This window comes from Chiloscyllium plagiosum, chromosome 28 (genome assembly GCF_004010195.1).
Source record: "Chiloscyllium plagiosum isolate BGI_BamShark_2017 chromosome 28, ASM401019v2, whole genome shotgun sequence".
Lineage (NCBI taxonomy): Eukaryota > Metazoa > Chordata > Chondrichthyes > Orectolobiformes > Hemiscylliidae > Chiloscyllium > Chiloscyllium plagiosum.
This window is the reverse complement of record NC_057737.1, coordinates 19028140-19049644: the sequence shown is the minus strand read 5'-3', so window position 1 is coordinate 19049644 and position 21505 is coordinate 19028140. Positions and strand designations below refer to the sequence as shown.

The 21505-nt window shown below is 40.3% G+C and overlaps 1 protein-coding gene across 2 annotated transcripts in view; it reads left to right on the top strand.

Moving 5' to 3' along the window:
- The window catches only part of pipox (pipecolic acid oxidase), a 57434-nt gene extending 37500 nt beyond the window's left edge, over positions 1–19934 (top strand). For both annotated transcript variants that reach the window (XM_043718456.1, XM_043718457.1), the window contains exons 5-8: positions 6401–6550; positions 10873–11028; positions 13212–13287; positions 17222–19934. In XM_043718456.1, the coding sequence (XP_043574391.1) occupies positions 6401–6550; positions 10873–11028; positions 13212–13287; positions 17222–17352 (513 nt within the window). In that variant the 3' untranslated portion in view covers positions 17353–19934. The remainder of the gene's footprint in view (positions 1–6400; positions 6551–10872; positions 11029–13211; positions 13288–17221) is intronic.
- The last annotated feature ends 1571 nt before the right edge of the window (positions 19935–21505 follow it).

The following is a 21505-nucleotide window of genomic DNA, read 5'->3' as shown; positions in this document are numbered from 1 at the left end:
CTCAGATGAGCAAGGTGCAGTGCCAGTGCAGATTGAGACATTGTCACAGAACAATGCCAGCTGCTAGGATGTAAAACATGAATGGCTGGCTGGCAGTCCTATCCTGGTGTTTGTCAAGGTGCCAGCTACATTGAAACTACCAACCATTGCCCAGTGATGCTCCTTCTGACTCATGCTGTGCTAATCCCTGACCCTGGCACTGCCGGACTGACCGTGGCCCACCACCCAGACTTTAATATGATGGACATCCCTGGTCCTGACTGCTCCAAGCAGACAACTGACTGTGACTAAACCCCTGGACTGATGGTGGATGCTGCCTTTGACCGTACCAGGACCCCTGATAGCAGTCCACTGTGACTTCACTGAGGACTTTGAGATGTGATCATTTAGTATTTGTGTATTTGTCACATAGGCTGCTGGCACATGCTGTAGGTATGAGATTAATATAGCACTGTGCTGTACAGTAACATATCCAACCATTTGACTGATCACTAGCGACAACCAGGACAAGTTGCCTGGATTGTGTCTGTGCTAAACTGCAAGGCAATACAGATAGACTAGAACCTTTAAAGTGAGACTGAGGGGGAAAGTCAAGGCAGAGATGCTGCAAGCATTGAGCTGGATGCTGAGAGATTGCTAAGAGGGCAAGCAAGCAGCCCAGAGATGTTTAGATTAGGATCCCTACAGTGTGGAAACAGGCCCTTCGGCCCAACAAGTCCACACCGACCCTCTGAAGAGAAACCCAACCAGACCCATTCCCCCACCCTATATTTACCACTAACTAACGTACCTAACATTATGGGCAATTTAGCATAGCCAATCCACCTAAGATGCATATTTTTGGACTGTTGGAGGAAACCGGAGCACCTGGAGTAAACCCATGCAGACATGGGGAGAATTTGCAAACTCCACACAGACAGTCAGCCGAGGCTGGAATTGAACCTGAGTCCCTGGTGCTGTGAGGCAGCAGAGCTAACCACTGAGCCACTGTGCTGCCCCATGTTGCCTGGTCCAGTTGCAGTCCGTGAGCTGGATGCCAGTCCCTGTACCCTGTGTTGGTGTAGTAGCAATGCAGTGATAGTTGTCGGTCTGCAGCATGGCAGTGCAGGAGGGTACTGCATTGAATCCAGATGAGCCCATGATGATGTGAAAAGGCTGGCATGGGTCCTGTACTGCTGTCCATGGACAAGCAAAGTGTGCAGCTGCTGCCAGTGGAGGGTGCCCTGAGATGCTGGTGCCAGGTAACCATGATGGAAGGCTGGAGGAGCAAGCAAAGTGCTGGAGTCGCTGGGTACACACTGATGTTTACATTGGGAAGACAGTGGGAGCCTGAATATTAATGAGGCAAGGTTCAGTAGTACGAGGGGGATAATGAGCAACAATCCATGCTAATAGGCTTTTCACTGCTCACTAGTGAGAATGTCACCTCGAGATCTGGAAGTTGGTTGTGAAACGTGATGATCCTGGCGTCAAGAATTGTTTGAATTCTCAATCAATTCTCCCAAGGTTCTTGCCAGAGCCCACATTGTTCAGGTTCTGGGATAATCCCAACCTACCTTCCTCCTCATGACTTCACACATTTGTCCACCAGTCAAAGCTTCTTGGATTCTTGAATAATAGGACGGCCAATTGCAATTATGGTTTTCATTCAGACAGGCGTGGGAGTGCTCTGCATAAGATTAAATGGCTGAATTTCCTCTTCTGCTTTTTCCATCCCTCTGCCTCCCACACGCTCACTCTTTAACACTCTTTATATTGATCTCACTGATTAACCTGTGAAATGGTGCTTTCAGTTTTATAATATTTATGGGGGAAATCACATTAATATTGAGATATTTATTGAAGTCATTAGTTTTCTTTTAAAGCAGTCATGTAGGCTAGTTGATTTGCCATAGGTTTTTGCACATATGACAAATGGAGGCAATATTTTTCATTTTTGAAGAAACATATGTGATTACATTTGAAACACTATTTCTCTGAAAGGACTATCTCCTCTGTGCAGGAGCCTTCAACAGAGATTAAGAGGACTGGATTGTAAATCCTTTTTGTGATTTACAGACTGATACTGTTACAAATGCTGCAAAGGATGGGGGAGAAACAGTGCAAAAGAATCAGTTTTTATTCAGCAAAGCTGTTTTATTTTGGAAGAGAACTAGAAAAATGTGTTATTATTAGTATTGTCCTGGGGAGAAGGATTAGACAACATATCAGGATTTACACAGTTTATGTTTCTCATGTGAGTTGCCAGTCATTTTCACATATACATCTGCCTTCATGTTCTTCATGGCTGATCGGAATGGATATTGATGTTCTTCACCTTGGTTGGAGATTCATAGTCTTAGGTTAAGGCATTGGCCATTTGGGATAGACCTGTAGAAAAATGTCTTCATGGTGTAAGTCTTTAGAATTCTCAACTTCAAAGGGACATGCTGTGTCATGGAATACATCTATGAATGATGTATTTTTGATAGTCAAAGGAATAGCGGGATCTAGGTATAGGTTGGGAAAGTGAGATTGATGTAGGCTCAGGGGAGTTTGGCTTCCTCCTGTTCCTATTTCTGATGATCACGTGTTCACCGAGAACTGTTGGAGATCTTTCTAGGGGTACAGCTACGTTTATGTTTCTTGTGCAGAGATGGGCACTCCTTCAACTGTATGATTATTTTTTAAGCCACTGACTGTTCTGCAAATTGCTCTCCAGTGTCTCACAAAACTGTTCCCAAATAATGATCTGGGAATTACGGATGACTGAATTCCATCTTTCTCCATCTGGAGAAACTCCTGTTTTCGGTACTGTACTCCATTTAATAATGCAGCTCCAAATCAAGGCTTTATCATATTAGGGAAACAACAGATGTTCCTATGCTCCATTACTTTGTAGTGTAGCATATCACTGTATTAATATATCTTGCCAGAAGGCTGCCATTATTTAATGCTTAAAGCCCAGAAACATGGAGAATGAAACAATATTGTGACTATCCCAAATCATTCAACATGTCCAGCCAATGTTAGTGGTGCTCGAAAAGCACAGCAGGTCAGGCATCGGAAGAGCAGGAAAATTGACATATTGGGCAAAATTTCTGATGAAGGGCTTTTGTCCGCAACGTCTGTTTTCCTGTTCCTTGGATGCTGCCTGACCTGCTGTGCTTTTCCAGCACCACTCTAATCTTGACTCTAATCTCTAGCATCTGCAGTACCCACTTCCGCCTGTGTCTTGCCAATGCTTGAGTCATACAGACCAGGAAGGTCCCAGGTTTAATGCCAGTTTGATGAGGGTTTTGTTGTTGGTGTTTGGTGATCGAATTTAGGAGATTTAAAGCCATCCAAGATCCACAAAGATAGAAACATGGAAAATCAGACCAGGAGTAGGCCATTCAAGCCTATTCCACTATTCAACATGATCATGGCTGATCATCCATCTCTGTATCCTACTCCTGCTTTTCCCTTTGATCCCTTTAGCCCATAGAACTAAATCTAACTCCTTCTGGAAAGTATTTAACATTTTAGCCTCAACTGCTTTCTGTGGCAGAGAATTACACATACTCACCACTTTCTGGGTGAAAACATATCTCCTCATCTCCGTCCTAAATGTCCTGCACCATACCCTTAGGCTGCGACTCTGCTTCAATGACTGCGAACATCCCCTCTGAATTTACCATGTTAAATCCTATTAGACTGTTTACAGGATTCTATGAGATTGCTCCCCCAACACATTCTTCTAAACCTCAGTGAATATTGTCCTAACTGATCCAGTCTCTGTTCAAACATCAGACCAGCTATCCCAGGAATCAGTCTGGGAAATCTTTGTTGTACTCCCTCCATAGCCAGAACATCCTTCCTGGAGGTTCTGAACTGCACACAGTACTCCACGGATGGTTTCACCAAGTCATGTACAATTGCAGCAAGATATCCCTGCTCCTGTATTGAACTCCTCTTGTTATGAAGGCTAACATACTGTGTGTGGTCTTCACCCCCTGCTGCACCTGCAGGTTTACTCTCAGTGAAAGGTCTCATTATGCCTCCCCCCCTTGCCCAATCTCTCACCCTTCAGGTAATAAACTGCTGTCCTGTTTTTGCTACCAAAGTGGATAACCTCACATCTATCCACATTATACTGCGTCTCCCCATTCACTTACCCACTGACTCAACTTGTCCAAATCACGCTGAAGCATCTATCTATCCTCCTCACGGTTCACCCTCCCACCCAGTTCTGTGTTGTGATTTCCCAGCCTTCACAAGCCGCCCTTGTGTTGCCAGTAATATTAGCAGCCTACCAGTCAACCAGAGCTCCAACAGCTGTAGAAGCGACTGTGGGCTGAGCTTTTTTCTTTTCTGAGTCTGCATTGTGTTGAGCTTTTTGGAGGATTAAGACGAGGCATTGTGAGTTCTCACGGTGGTGTCTTATTGAACTTGCTTCATTATGTACGTACCCTGCCCCTGTGATGATATTATGGCTTGAAGAAGTGCATTTTGTCCTTTGTCTTTAATGAAGACAGCAGTCTGCTCCAAAGCTAATAAAGTGAACAGCTTGTGAGGCCTTGGAACATTAGAAGCAGCCCGAACGGGTGGGGTCTTTCCCACCTCAACACCTAATATCTTAACCCGGCACACCCTATAAGTTACTTACTCACTCACCTGGTACACTGTGCCACCCACTTTCATTTTCCATCATACCTACGATGGGGCAGGAAGAGTCAAGGCAGTGATGTGCTGCCCTGCCATTCAACTCCTAACCATGATTGAGGAGAAGATCCTGTCTCTGACCAATCCCAGGTAGATCTGGACTCATCAGATGCGGCTCTTGATGTAGTGTGCTGGGAACTCCTGACTGGCGGCTATCCCTTTGACCTGACTGAGCTCTGCTGACAACGATGCAAAGATGCTTGGCTTTGTGTCTGTGCTGAATGACTCAGCAAAACAGCAGTAATTTGAACCTGATATCACTGGCTAAGGGGGCAAGGCACTGCCAGACATGGGGGATGGGAGTATCAGGTAGGCTCAGAGTTTGTGAATGCGATGAGAGCAAGTGAACACATCAGATATACAGCCTGGTCCAGTCCATGAGTGTGATCCAGAGCACAGTGTCCTTGCTGCAGGGTTACAATGGGAGTTGCCAGTGCAGCTTGAGATGCAGCACTGCAATGCAGAAGAGTCCTGTAAATGGGTCGGAGATGTACAATGAGGGTTCTTTAGAGGCTGGCACATGTTGGGTGCTGGTGTCTGTAGATGTGGGCTGCATGTGGGAGCATGCCCTGAGATGTTGGTGCCCACTCTCCAACATGGATGTTGTATGAAGCAAGTGGGGAGCTGAATCCGCCAGTTATTTGGTCTGGTTTCCATGTCATATGTTCTCAATATCAAGCTTGTTTGATAAGATGGAAGGCTGGATATTAATGAGCTGAGTCATGGCATTAACAAGTCATTTAACAAGTCTTAATGCCTGTCAATTATAACCCTCCACTGCTTGGTGAGCATATTGTCATGCCAATTGTGAAAAGCATAAAAGACGGGTTGAGTTGGACAGGTTGGACTGAAGGGTCTGTTTCCATGCTGTACATCTCTATGACTCTATTAAGATGGGCCTCCACACTTATTGCCTGATTCTGCTACACATTTTGCCATAGCTGACATCACTCAGACCCCTCCAGGATTCTGTCCTTTGAGTGGAGAAAAGACTAAGTACACTGTATCTCAACACCACGCCCTGCCTGGCCAGTGAAGATGTTATCAGTAGAGAGCTACCATTGTCCTTTAAAACAGGGGATTTTCACAAGGAAAGGATGGAGGAGGCCAGCTAAATCCATCCATCTTCACTAGTTTACATCAGTGTAAATTGTAGTATTTGAGTTCATTGAAAAATTTACTTTTAAAAGGCACTGCTCTCTGTTCTGAGTCAAACCGTGTAGTGCTGGAAAAGCACAGCAGGTCAGGCAGCATCCGAGGAGCAGGAGAGTCAATGTTTCGAGCATAAACCCTGCATCAGGAATGCCCAAAACGTCGATTCTCCTGCTCCTCGGATGCTGCCTGACCTGCTGTGCTTTTCCAGCACCACACTTTTTGACACTGATTTCCAGCATCTGTAGTCCATTGGTCTCAGTTCAGCCATCGTAGCAGCTGACTATTAGTAGCTTTAAGATGTGCTTGCCTCTCTGGGGTGACCTGTAATTAAGGATGTAACAAGTTACATAAGTCTGGCAATATTGCTACACCCAAGAGTGTGTATTTTACTATAATAGACCTCAATTACTCCCTCGTTTCTTTGTCACTGCTGAGTTAGTGGCCTCTCACTTGTGTGAAACACTGCCCATTGCTTTGCTAGAATGTCATGTGCCTCACAGGCACATTTATTTTTCATCGTTTGAATTAACCTTTTACCTGTTGAATTGACAACCTTTGTTAGACACTGAGGATCGTGGTTTGTTACTGGAAGGAGAAAGTCCTTGGAACATATGGAATTCAGAAGGGACATCCTTGCTTTATAAAAATTTCTGACTCCATTGAACATCATATCTATGGTCTTCCTTCCAATGAATATCCGGGACTTATGAAGGTATGGATATGGAGATTAGGTTCTTTATTCTGCAAGTACAAATGTGGCTCTGTGTATGATTTTGCTTTTATAACATTCCTGTGAAACATCTTTGGATATTTTATAATGCAAATGACATTATATAAATGGAAGTTTTTCTGAATGGCAATTGAAGTTATAGTCAACTTTTGATCATCACTCTGAGATTGATTGATTGGGCTGACAGATTCTCCACAAATTGTGTTCATAATGATTATACAGCTGCAGGGAATAGAAAATAAGAACAAATTTCATTAGATTGAAACTTGAATGGATGAAAATGTGTGTCCAGAGCATAGATAATCCATATGTTCACTACTTCATGTGTTATCCGTATAGACAACAGAGAAGAGAGAAATGGGTACTTGATCTGGTCATTTGGTATATGGTGTTTATTGCAAGACTTCAGTCATTATTGATTTCTCTCATGAGTGAGAATCACAATATTATGCCTGCTGTTATCAAATATTCTGTTTATGCAACTGGTTTAGGGATTCTTTTAAAGATTATTTTGTGTGTTTTTGGATAATTTAAGTATGTTTACTTTGATCCAGAGTACAGTACAGTAGTCTACATAGTGAAGGGATTTAAAAGGATATTTTTAGAAGTTGTGCATGTGCTTTCATAGATATAAAAGGATTAAACAATCAGGTATACGAGGTTTATTGTTTTCAGGTGAACAGTCTTAGAAATTCATGAAAGAAATTGTACCACTTTTCCAGCAGGAGAAAATTTAACCACTGCCCCTTGACATTCAATGGCATTACTATCCCTAAATCCCCACTGTCAATATGCTGAGGGTTACCATTGACCCTCTGTGGTGGATGAAGATACAAATAAAATACATTTGGACAGGTACATGAATAGGAAAAGTTTCAAGGGATATGAGTCAAGTGCAGGGAAGTGGGGCTCTTGAGAAATGTGGTTGGCATGGATGAGATAGACTGAAGGGTCTGTTTCCATGTCGTATGACTTTATCACTCCATGACTAAATGAGGTAGACTAGCCATATAAATAGCGGTTACAAGAGCAGGTCAGAGTTTAGGTATCTTGCAGTGAGTAACTCACCTCCTAACACACATTCCCTATAATTTTTCCTGCCACTGCATGTGGCTCCTGACTCAGTATACAGCAGTGCCTTTTGGTTTCAGAAGCCAATGCATCAGTATGCCAATTGGCATACGCGGAACCTGCCAGCCTCACAGCTTAGAGGGAATGTTGTTCCTGACTCCCCAAAGCCTGTCTCCTTTTACATTGCACAAATCTGGAGGATAATGGAATATTACCTGGATGAGTACAACTCCAACAACACTGAAGAAGCTTGATACCATCCAGGGCAAAGTATCTCACTTGATTGGCACCACATCCACAAACATCCACTCCCTCCATCACCAATGCTCAGTAGCAGCTGTGTGTACCATCCATAGGAGGCACTACAGAAAAATCACAAGAATCCTTAAGCAGCACTTTCCAAACCCAGGACTACTACCATGTCGAAGGACAAAGGCAGCTTATACATGGGAACACTACCACCTGCAAGTTTCCCTCTAAGCCATTGACTGTCCTGACTGTGAAAGATATCATATCCTTCACTATCACTGGGTCAAAATCCTGGTCTTCCTCTGCTAATAGCCTTGTGCGCGTGGACTGCAGCAGTTCAAGAAGACAGCTCACCACCACCTTAAGGGCAACAGGGGATGGATAGTAAATGCTGGCCCAGCCAGCAAAGGCCATATCCCATGAGTTAAAATAAAGCAGTACAGAAATTATAAATTGAAGAGCAGGAATATTAATACATACTGTAAATTAACAAGTAATGTTCACCTGTAAAATAGGGCAATGTCAAAAGCCTGGACACACATTTATTATCAAAGTAAGAAAAGGCAGTTTTAAATTCAAAGCCATGGGTATTTTCAGCATAGATTTGACCTTTTGACATTGTCTTCTCATAGATGGAAAAATAAATATATGCAAAAATATTGTTTAAGGTCTTATATGTATTCATAATTACCATCTGCAAAATATTCCTCTCCTTTGTCACAGTTTTGCCAGCTTCCTGTCAGCCTTCTGTGCAATGATAAATTCTTCAGTTTGCCTTCGTAATGGAAACAAACGCACAAGACTTGTCATGCTTCTGTTACACATCCCACCCACTAGGATGATGTTGTAAGGCCTCAGTTTGGGTGTCCTAAAACCTATTTGCTAAACTCTCACCCACATGACTATGCTTCCCATATTGTTATGCATTTTGTAATCTAGCCATATATAATATAACAAGAATCAGACAAAAACAAGAGTAGGATTTATTACTTTAAAATGGGCTTTCAATTATTTTCAGCACCTAACCTCAGGTAATGCACCTGAAGCCTACTTGTTTTTGAAGTGGAATTAGGAACATTAAATATTTTTAACGCTGAGTTGGATAGATTCATGACTGGAAAAGGAGTCAAATGTTATAGATGGGAAAATGGAGTTGAAGCCTTAAGCAGTTCAGCTTTGATTCTATCAAATAGGAGACAGGCTCAAGAGGCTGAATAGCGTATTCATGTATGATTTATACGATCTGGACTCACTGAATACCACCACTCTCGGAGTGATTAATGCAATTATATACACGTGTCAATGTTAAGTAAAATCTATACACAAATTAATGTCTGTCGTAAAATGTTCATGAATTTCTAGTGAAAAGATTTCTTTATATCATTAAAGACAGTGGCTTTGAGTGTTTTTTTTGGAATTAATGCTTAAATCCAATGCAGACAGACAAAAGTCCTCAGACAGCTAGCTGCAAAGATCCTGAACGGAAGAGAGTTAGGTAGTCTCAACTAATTTCACAGCACAGGTCTTTTTTTTCATACTGGGACATTAACTTGACTGCTTCACTCTGAAAAGCAATAAATGTAATTGGTGTGGGATATAAAAATGTCACTACTGATTATGCAATTAGGGATGGGCAACAAGTGCTGACCTTGCCTGTAACATACATTTCCTGTGAAAGAATTAAAACTATTCTGCGATTGGAATTAGGCCTATTGTAGAAGATTTGTTATATGTGCAAGCAGTGAAGAAACATGTAGTGAGGAACATCATCTAAACTGCAAGAATAATGCCAAGGCACTCAGTCTTTATAATCCATTTCATTATACAGAGAGCATAAAGGATACCCTTACTCTATCACTTAGGTTGGAGAGACAACTTGGCAATCAGCTATCAAAAAGGAATACAAATCATTTTCATAATACAAAAGAATAAAAGTATTTTGAAGAGATTGCCAGGAAATGGTTGAAATCTCTTTTCTGTGGAGTCTAATGTCCTGAATTCTGAAGGTAGCCTTAGGCTTGAAAAGATCATATTTTGATCTGGCAGTGACTTGATGAGCACTTGGCCTTGGTACTGGGATAAATTGCAATAACCATGTCTATCCTCTAGAGGGACTGTCATTGTTTTATGCCATTATCGAATGCCTGTAAGTCCCCTTCCACTGGGGATGGGGTAATCCATCCTCAATTTAAAAAAAACTTGTTGAAAGGAAATACCACTCCCAGCCTAAAGCAATGAAAATCTTATTTAAATGTGGGTGGTCTGCAGACAGAAGGCTTTGCTGGTTTTGTACCTTTGTGGCAATGAGCAGGGTTCTGCATGGTGATGGGGAATGACAAGTGAAAAGTTGCTTTGAGATATCTACCTCCCCAACATGAAGTCTGAAGGGTCAAATTGCAGCAATGTGGTATTAATTGAACAAGAGTTCAGTATGGATTGTTTTTCCCATCAATTTTGTCAGGCCAAGGGGCAAAATAATTAGATCTTATTTGATCTAACCACCTGATGAAGGAGCAGCACTCCGAAAGCTAAATCTGTTGGACGATAACCTGGTGTTGTGTGATTTTTAACATAGATCTTATTTATTTTCTTAAACATGATTGCATGTGATTCTTTTGATACATAGCTGTGCTGTTGCAGTCTATTGTGAGTCATAATGGGAACACAATACATTGGGAGACATAAAGAATAAAATTTAATTCTACATTGCCAGTGCTTATGAGATAAAAGGTCATCTCCTCCTCCTAACGTTAATGGCCGAAAGGGAAATGTGTTAGTGTAGCTCCAACCTAATTTATAATACATGTGAATACATCGCAGAAATAAATTAATAATGTGGCATAAATTGTGCCTTGGTTTGAATAAGGAATGCGCCCTTTCTGGACATGTGTGTATAAGAAAGTGAGTGTGTGAGAACATGTGTATGTCTAGAATGTACTCTATAACAGATGGCAGATGATCTTGAACAAAAATTCCCTTTTTAGGTCTGCTACCACAGTGGCAGTGATGCTGACCCAGATGAACGTGATATCGTATTTCAGCAGCCTTCTCAGGATGTGAACATTCTGAGCACCTTTTTATCTAAAGAGTTTCCTGGCGTGGATCCAAAGCCTGCGATTGTTGAATACTGCATGTATACAGTAACGTATCATTCTCCTTGTCTTCATGTAACTAGAAAGGCTTTAAAAGCTATACTGGAAATCTGGTTCCCTTTGATTTCTTAGGATCTATTTTCTTTGAGTTGTGAAAGAAAGAATAATTCCTCATAAATATTAATATCTCTTCAGAATCACTCCTCTGTAAAATCGGTTTCCGGTATTTTAGGCTGTGTTGAAACTTTCATCAAAGGGGCTTTGAATAAAATTGGCACATAAAATGTTAGTACCTTCAAGATCTACATGTACATCCTACCTTATTACTCCTGAAAAAATAATATTCTAGTTACTTTTAATATTGTATTAAAACAGCAATTATATTTAGTAGCCTAAAGCATATTTTCTATTTAATATCTTCTCTAAATATACTAAAGAATTGTGTGTATATTAATTTAATCCTCAGTCATATAAATACCTGCGGCATATGAGAACAAAATACCATATATGCTAGACTCCTAATTCCCTTGAGTATATTTCCTATAGCTCTAAGACAATCTCCTGTACATTCCTTGCAATTTAATTGAAACATTTTTCTGAACTGGTTATGTTATCAGTTTCTCCAAGCCTTTAATCAATTTAATATTAACTTGACAATTGCTAATAGCCCTTATTACATTATATAATATAGTCTCAACACAATGAAAGTATTATGTAACAGATGGAATCAGGTAAGGAAAGGACTATAATTTAACCTCAGGTTTCAGAAGGTATTTAAAATAATCTCACACTTCATTTTTATGGTTTCTGACATTCCTTCACTATCATGTTATTATCCATGGCATTATATTATAGTCACCACATAACAAAGCAGAATTGGGGGATATTTCCCCAAGCTGATTCTGTGCTCTATTTCAGTTTGATTAGTACAACATGAATTGTCAGATGCGAGCTAATACAAAATACTGAAATATTGATTCAACTTCAGCAAAAAGAAAAATCATTTGATTGAGCCTATGTGAACCATAATGTTATACAGTAGGTCTATGTTACTCACTTAATTTATGATGGTGAGGGAGAATTGTAACTCAGATGGACTGTTTGTTTCAAGGGTAATATTTTCCTGCATGGGGCTATAATTTTTTGTCAAATAAACACATTCTCAAGGCAAACAATAATAATAATTTATTCATAGAAAAGCCTGAAGGAACCACTGTATTAAGGGTTGACTTTCCACGGTTATCAACTTTCCTGATTCTTGTGAACCCATTTAGTTTACAAACTCAAATTGCTGACAGTTTCCTTTTTTGAAAGTCTTTTTGTTCAGTGTTTCTGAGTCAGCCCCTGTTTGCAAAGCTCATAAATAACCTGACTTGTGTCTGGAAATGAATTCAACCTTGTTCTGAAATCCTCTAACAATACAAATGTGGCTTGATGTAAAATGTTTTGAAACGACTTTTCAAAATGCATGCTTCATCGGAAGGCTGAAAAATGTGCACTTTCAAATGTAAGCAAGATGTGGGATGGTAGGAGAGGCAGTGCAGGTTGAGGAGTGTTAACATTTCCTCATCCACCCCACCCGCCTCACCAACTCCTCATTCTACTGGGCAGGCAGCCAGGTAGGCAAATGCTGTGGATGATTTGTTTGCACTGGTCCCATTGCCTTCCCATGGGTTCCAACATTTACAGCAAGGTCTAGCTATTCCGATTACATTATTTGCACTTGACTGCAATTTTCACCTCAGAACTAGCAGGGAACCTGTTGCTGCTGCTCTGCCTGACTCTGGACATTGAAAAGAGGAACCAGCATCTGCAGAGGTCAGACATCTTCATGCCTTGCTATTTGGTTTCTCTGGGCTAGGAATATTTTCCCCTTGATGCCACAAGGAAACCTAGGTATCATCTCAGTGCCTTTTTAACCTGCTGGCACAGTCCGATTCTTTTAGTCCGTACTGATGATGTCCGATGCTGCCTGCACTCTCACCCCCATTTGGCCTTTTGGGCAGCTAGTACTTGCTACAGGTTCAAAGGACTGACAACAAACCTCAGCCTCTTGTTGGATGGGACTGGACGGTTTTCCATTCACTCTGGCCTTCAACTGCACTGATCCTGTGCTTCATTCAAATCGACTCCTCTATATGCAAGCATTTTTGGTCAAGTTAGGCCCAATGGAGAAATGACAGCTGAGGTTTTGTTTTTCACACTGTAATCTTCACATTTCCATTCAATAGGTTACCCCAGATTCAGACTTCATTCTGGATTATCATCCAGAGCACAGCAACATCATCATTGGAGCTGGATTCTCAGGTTGGTACAGTTACAATATGAACTGACTGCTAATCTTATAAAATCACATTCTCTTCGGTACGATTTCCTTTTACTGAATTGCAAAAAATCAATATTGTGAATCTTTTCATTGCCAATATCTATTAAAGCATGAAAGACTTACCTTTTTAATTTTGATATGAGTAAACTTTTACAGAATAGATCTCTGGTTGCAGTTCACAATTTTTAAAAAAGAATTATTTTGCAGATATTGTAAAGACTTTTAATTTGAAGAAAAATTCAGAGCTCTGAGGATTGTCTAGTTGGGGGTCAGGGATGGAATAAAATAGATGCTGTACACACGTGAACGAAAATATTATTGAAGCTATATGCATTAAAAATACTTCTGAAGTAGCTAGTAGCTCTTAGGAAGACTATGTAAAAGGAGGCATAATAAAGTTGAAGAGAAGGTGGCCAAAGTTGACAAATTGTGGCCATGATTTTTCTTTCAATCTGTCATAGGCTCCCATTAAGTCAAAGTGACAGCATCGCAACTGCCCAAGGTAGATTCTCAAATCTTATTCAAACTCTTGTGTGAATTGTGTGTTGCCATTTGAGCTCAAATTCCTTCAGGCCAGATGTTCATGGGACAGAAGTTATCAGTCAAAAGCCTTGCTGGTGATCTTGCTAATGATACTGTTGAAAAGAAACACTGGAAAACTAGCCTGACAGAGAACTCAGGCGGAACTTTTATTACCTCTCCCCTGTTGTTGTGCTGGAATTATTGTGACAGGGTTGGCCTGACTTACTTGCACTCCCAACATTGCTTGGAAGCCATGTGTCAATGCATTAAATATGTAGTTCAGACCGGTGATTATTTATTGAAGCTAACCAGGATTTATCCAGAATTTGGTTTACAGTCTTTTTCAACTCCCTTCCTTAATGTCACACAAACAGTCTCTTATCAGCAAACCATCTAAAAGTAATTGATCACAGCCAAGTATAATTTATTGGCTGTTCCTGTAGCTAGTTCTAATTTAGTAACATCCATTTTGTTGTGATAAGCCAAATACTGAATAAGCCCTCAAGCTACAAATCCAATCTGCAGCCAATTTATAATTTAAATAAAGGTAAAAGCATTGCGAAAGTAAAATCTACTTTCGATTGAAGAGTTCCCTTCCAGGCTATTTCCTTATGTCAATCAGGGCTCTGCCAGCTGAGACCAGCACAACTACTATATGTAAGAATATATTTTGTTCCTGTGCTGACCAACAACCTGCCTAATGGATTTATAAATTACACTGCATTGGGAAGTAACAAATGACCATTAAAGAAATTGTGACCATGGCTTTGACAAATTTTATAGGCATTTAAAGAAGTGACCATAAATTACATTCCAACGAGACATTACCCAGTATAATTTGGACCAATATGGCCTCTACATGGCCAATTCAACCTGTTTTATAGCTGTGACTGAAACCTATACAATGGATTTTCATGCACCCAGTGCAGATCATTACTTTGAATTTAAGTTAACAATACTTCAGTCGCCTGTCATCAGATGTTGCTACCTGATATTTAGATGGACAGTTTACACTTTTGCTTGAATGTAGCAGTTTATGTGGACTTTGGGTGTTTAATTAGACCTGGAAATGTGCCACACTGGTTCCTCTCAAAACTGGAAGAACAACATCTCAACGTGGAAAAAACCTGTGCTGGTGACAGTGAATCCTGTGAGCTGGTGGAAACCTTCTGAGTTGATGCAGTCAGGTGGAAATTCCATGTAGGCAATAGAAATGCCACTTAAGAATGTGGATGTTTAGATATTTAGTCGAAATAAATTGTAAACCAATTTCACGAAAGCCTGGGAGCATTTGGAAGAACCACTTTGATTTTGGTTTCCACACTGCTGCTTAGCCACTCATCAGCATGAATGTGACTAAACTGCACAGTGGTGAAATGGACCCATTAGAAAGACTCATGGCTTTGTTCATACTGCAACATTTAGGACTGAATTTTAAAAGAGATAGAACTGCCATAAACCAGCAACAACATTCTATTCTTACTTCACATAGACATCACTGGCAAAGGCAGCATTTAATTAGCATCTCTAATTACCCAGATATTGAGTGACTTGCTGGGCCAGGTCAGCAGACAGCTGAGGGTCAATCACATTGCTGTGTGTCAGGAGTCATGTGTAGGCCAGACCAGGTAAGGATGGCAGATTTCCTTTCCTGAAGGGCAATAAATAATCAGATTTTGTTTTACAAAAACAGATGATAATTTCATGGCTACCAATAAAGAGACGACCTTAGAATTCCAGTTTCATGAGTTAAAGTTAAAGTTCCACCAACTACCTTGTGGGAATTGAACCCTTGACACCAGTGGGTTAGCTAGCTAATTAGAAATAACCACTGCGCCACTACCTCCTAATCTAACTGAGGTGTGAGTATGTTGCACTTCAAAATGTTTTGGCATGAAAACACTGATTAACCGAATGCAGTGTAATGATTGTAAAGAGGTCAGCCGGAAATAGGAGTTCTCTGATTGGGACTGTTCACCTGATCCCGTCTCACACATAGGGATTACACAATTGATTGTGATGAATTGTCCAACTAGGATGGTATTTCATGCATAATGTATTACTTTGGGAACTTGATGTTTATGAGCACACCCCTGAGGGGATGTTGTGTGTAATAATAGAATGGCTTTTCCTCAGAGAGCTCAGGTTTAGGAAAGGGGGCATTAGTCAGGTTGGCAGAACAGAGATAAAGCAGCAGTTCCCTGGTTCTTTTAGCCTGCTTCTGGGTGCCTGGAAAACATCCAAATCAATATTAGCTTACCCAAACATGAGAGGGTTCAGAAAAGATTTACAAGAATGTTGCTGGGGTTGGAGGGTTTGAGCTATAAGGAGAGGCTGAATAGACTGGGGCTATTTTTCTCTGGAGCTTCTGAGGCTGAGGGGTGACTTTCTAGAAGTTTATAAAATCATGAGAAGCATGGATGGGGTGAATTGCCCAGATCTTTTTCCCAAGGTAGGGGAGTCCAAATCTAGAGGGCATAGGTTCAAGGTGAGAGGGGAAAGATTAAACAGGGACCTAAGGGGCAACTGCTTTATGCAGATGGTGGTGCGTGTATGGAATGAATTGCCAGATGAAATAGTGGAGGCTGGTACAATTACAGCATTTAAAAGGCATCTGGGTGGGTACATGAATAGGAAGGGTTTAGAGGGATATAGGCCAAAAGCTGGCAGATGGGACTAGATTAATTTAGGATATCTGGTCAGTATGGATGAGTTGGACCGAAGGATCAGTTTCTGCGCTGTACAGCTCTTATGCAACCTGTTCAGAAATGTCATTACATACTTCCAGTGTAAGTGCCTTCTGGCCCAGAGGTAGTGGAATTACTACTGCGCCATAAGAGCTCTCCAGAAATCAGGAACATGCATAAATCAGAAAAGCTGATTATTCAGAATGGCAGCTACATTGGTGGGCCTTTCGGCCCAACAAGTCCACACCAACTCTCCAAACAGCATCCCAACCAGACTCATCCCCCTACCCTGTCTCTGTAACCCTGCATTTCCCAGGGCTAATCCACCTAACATCTCTAAACACTATGGGCAATTTAGCATGGTCAATCCACCCAAGCTGCACACTTGGATTATGGGAGGAAATCGGAGCACCCGGAGGAAACCCACACAGGGACAATATGCAAACTCCACACAGACAGGCACCTAAGACTGGAATTGAAATGGATCCCTCGCGCTGTGAACCAGTAGTGCTAACCACTGAGCCACCATGCCACAGTTAAGTTTTAAGTGAGTTAAAAAAGGCTTCTGAAAAAATTGACTTAGCATTAACTCTGTAAAAATTAGTGTCATTCTTGGGAGTAAGTTATATTCATTACGTAGATTTTGAAGAAAGAGTAAATCATAACAAGGATATTTAATTTATTATGGATTACTTTTACATTTTAGGTCATGGTTTCAAGCTTGCCCCAGTGGTTGGAAAAATCCTCTGTGAACTCAGCCTGGGAAAAAGACCATCCTACAATCTTTCTCCTTTCAAAATGCATCGTTTTGGATTAAATCTGAAGTCTTTGTTGTAAGGCAGCAGAGCCTGGATATGACGATTTGAACAATACTTTATGTTCGAAGAATGTGACATCTACAATTTTTTGATCAATGAAAATAATAATGCTTGGGTTGGGGGACAGAAATTTAACATGGTTTCTTCCAACACCTTCATAACACAAAAAACACCCACAGCTTTTTATCCTATAAAGATTGCATTAAATTAGAATTTACCTGTTTTCTGAAAGAAGATTACTGACAGCCAGTCATGTCACAATTGTTTATGGGCATTTTATTGTTCAGAGGAAAAGGACACAAGAGCTTCACTAGCTTAAGAAGGTTTTCATCAGCAAAGTCTGGATAAGAATCAGCTGTAGTCAACAGACTGACTGAAAGGCCAGGGTACTGTGTATAAAAGATAATTAACTGCAGCAGTAGAAATTGAACTCTACTAATTCTCTACCAATTCTTTCAAATTCTGAAACTTCAGTTTAGCAACAGATACTTAAACAGATTATCCTTTTCTCTTTATTTTCCCTGACACTCCTAGTTTTTATTATTGTGCTACTCAATGGGTCAGAGGATAATATATTTATGAATTATTAGAATTCTAATTCAGAATTATTACATCCTATATTAGAATGTATTATTGTGCCAAAAATCAAGCTATCTGTATATTCCTGTCCCTTTAAGGTGGTAAGGTCTAATTGCTTAAATCAATTAGAAATTTATTACTCTTAGGCAGATAGTTAGGTCAATTGGAACCTAGAATTATACAAACATATGACTCCTTAAGTTAATTAGAAGCACATTTTGGTGGAAAATTATCCCTATAGATTGTAAAATAATTAACTTTGTGAAGAAGCGTGATCCAGAAATGCATGTGTAATGCATAGATTTTTCATTCTAGTTTCAAATATAGTTTAGTGGACAAGAAAAGATTTTTTGTTGGTGTGCATGAAAGCTTAAATAGAACTTCTTTGATTTAGATGAATGGGAAATTATGTACTCTGCCCTCATTCATAATGAAACTGGAGAACATCTCCTACACAAAAGCCTCCTCTTCAGTTGCCTCTGAGTTTGAACTATAAAATTTGGAAACAAAAAGGAAATGTGTGTTCTCTTAAGGAGCTTTGGTATTACAAAGTTAAATAATAGGTCCACGAGAAAAGCTTTTTCCAATCTAGAAGTCTGGCCAGGCTCACTTTTGCTCTGACAAGAAATCTGATTTCACAAAGCATCTCTATTTCTCCCATTTAGTAATGTACATTGAAATTACATTTCTATGAGGGAATAAGAACTTTGTAGTTTGGATATAACTATTCTGGAACCATATGAATGCATTTATTCAATGGTTTGTATAACTATGGAATCTGTAAATGGAAGTAATCATTTAAATCTGGTGTATATAAAGCTTGATAAACATTTGTTAAAACATTCACTAATCAGCAGTTGGAATATTTTGAGTATGCTACTGCCAAAAGATTCTTGCTGGAGAGTTGCAGAAGATTCGGTATGATGACACCAAAGATGAGAAATTTTAATGATAAAGAGGAACTGAGGAATCATTAACACCACTGAAAGAGAGATTAAGATAGAGAGATTTAAAATTATTAAGGGTTTAGTGAAATTAATAGCAAGGAACAAAATCAAAAATGTTTAATGTTGTCCCAAAAGGACTGCATGTCACAGTTCTATTTGCCAAACTTATAGGAAGGATGGGATTGCATTAGAGGGGGTGCAGAAGAGATCCACCAGGATGTGGGCTGAGCTAGGCTGGGAAGATTCAGCTGTGGAGAGAGATGAAATGGCCTAAGCTTGTTTTCCTTTGAGTAAAACAGACTGATTTAGATGTAATAAGGGGTATAGATAGGAAGAAACTTTTTCTGTCAGTAGAGGAGTTAATAATCAGGGGGCACAGTTTTAAGGTAAGGAGCAGGAGTTTAGATGGGATTTCAGGAAAAAGAGTTGTGGTATTTGGAATGTATTGCCTAAAAGGATGGTAGAGGGGAGACCCCGCAAAACATTTAAGTATTATTTAGATCAACACCAAAAACAATCTGGTATACAAGGCTACAGGTCAAGTGCTGGAAAATAGGTTTAGAAAATAGATGGATTTGGCAAAAGTGGGTACTGCAGATGCTGGAGATTAGAGTCAAGGTTAGAGTGGTGCTCATTCCTGATGAAGGGCTTTTGCCCGAAATATCGATTTTCCTGCTCCTCGGATGCTGTCTGACCTGCTGTGCTTTTCCAGCACCACTCTGATCTTGACTTAGAATAGATCGATGTTTAATGACCTGTGCAGACATGATTTGCTAAAGAGACAAAAATAGAAATTGCTGGAAAAGCTCAGCAGGTCTGGCAGCATCTGTGGAGAGAAAACAGAGTTAACGCTTCAGGTCAAGTGATCCTTCCTCAAAACTAGTTCTGTACAGCAATTTCTATTTTTGTCTGATTTACAGTATCTGCAGTTCTTTTGGCTTTAATGGGCTGAAAATCCTCTTTCCATGTTGTAAAACTGACAAAATCTTATTTTTACCTCCTTTATTTGCAGAGTGATACAAGGACATGGACCTACAGTTATCAAAAATGTCCCTTTATCAGCATTTCTCACCTTGATAACAAAAACTGTCATTGTTTTCTTTAAAATAGAACCAGATTTGAATATACATGTAGATCAGATTGATTAAAATGCTGACTTTGCTGAATGAGTCAGGATTCAGGTTTGCTTGTCGCCCTCCAGAAGTCCTAGTGAGATCACTGATTCACTATTGTAGAACTTGTTTTCCCATTTGTCTCCATGCGTGTTCAATGGAAAACCTAATGCAAATTGGTGCATCTCAGGCCAGTATTCACTCATTTCTTTCAGGGTTTCAATGGTAAGAATGAACCTTACAGTAGTCTTCTGCTGGTGCATACAGTATAGTGTTCCTGGAATGACTTGATGGGGTGGGGAACTGTCGAAAATTCAAGTGTCTGGCGTTCATGAAGAGAGCATCGACAAATGACAAAAAAGGCTAAAAAATAAAACCCAAATGCTTCTGGAATGTTTGTACAAATTATTTAATTTTGTTTCTATCTAGTTTTAAAATCCATTCAATGAAAAGCGTTGCTGAATAAATTGCTAAACCTTGCAGGGAAACTGCCAAAAGCCTTTCTAAATTTTGATTTCCTTTGTTCAAAATTGCTGAAAGGGCTGCAAAGTATCTCATTTCGCAATTGAAGAATGGGCGGTGAAACTGGTACGAAGAGGTCAAATCACTGCTGAAACCACTTAATGTCAACTCCAACAAAAAGGAGTTGTTTGAGACTTTTTGAATTAATTTTGCTCACTAAATCACAGAATCATTTCGTTTTGTCCAGCAAGCGTAGGTTTTAAACTGGCTGCAATCAACTGGAAAAGAAATCCCATGAAATCGGGATTGAGCTGCCTTTGACTCACCCCCTCCCGGGATAAGCTCTTTGCTCAGTATCTCCTCCCGGCAACAGATCGGACATTTGTCACTCAGTTGCGTAGGGGTGTTTTGGAACCCACCATTCCATAACTCAACATGCTGTTTTGCAAACCAATGTGCAATGCCAGTGATAATTTGAAAGAACACTATACAGATAAGCAAATTTGCCACAAGAACTCGTCCTCATAAGCAAATCGGCGAGATCCGCCAGTCAAAATGTTTTGCAGTTTTAAAAAAATATTGGCGCTATGTAACTACAATTTTCGTACTTCCATCATCTGTTTGCCCCAAGAAAAATCCAGAATACTGTGATTGACAGGAATTCCAGCGCAAACAAACAATGAAAGACACGGCACTGAGTACAGAAATATATTCTCTAACATTAACTGTTAAACTTCCAGATGTAATCCCATGGCTGATCTCAGCTGGGACAGATTTTGGATTTCTGTAACAGACCAGAGCATCCATTGCGCTAGGGAGGGGTAGTTCAGCTGGAACTCCTCATCCGGGAGGATGACAGTTGCAGCTCAATGATATTCGCACGTAAGTCAGCTGCTTAGGGTTTCAAGCTACATTCCAAAGATTTGAGTATATGATACTCAGTTGGAGGTGCTGGTTCTGGATGAACTGCTAAACCTCTCAAGGGAGACTATACGCGCACACACACGTGTAAATGCTGCCAATTTAAAGATAAAGAGGGAGGTCTACTGCTGCCTTGGATGATTATTATTCC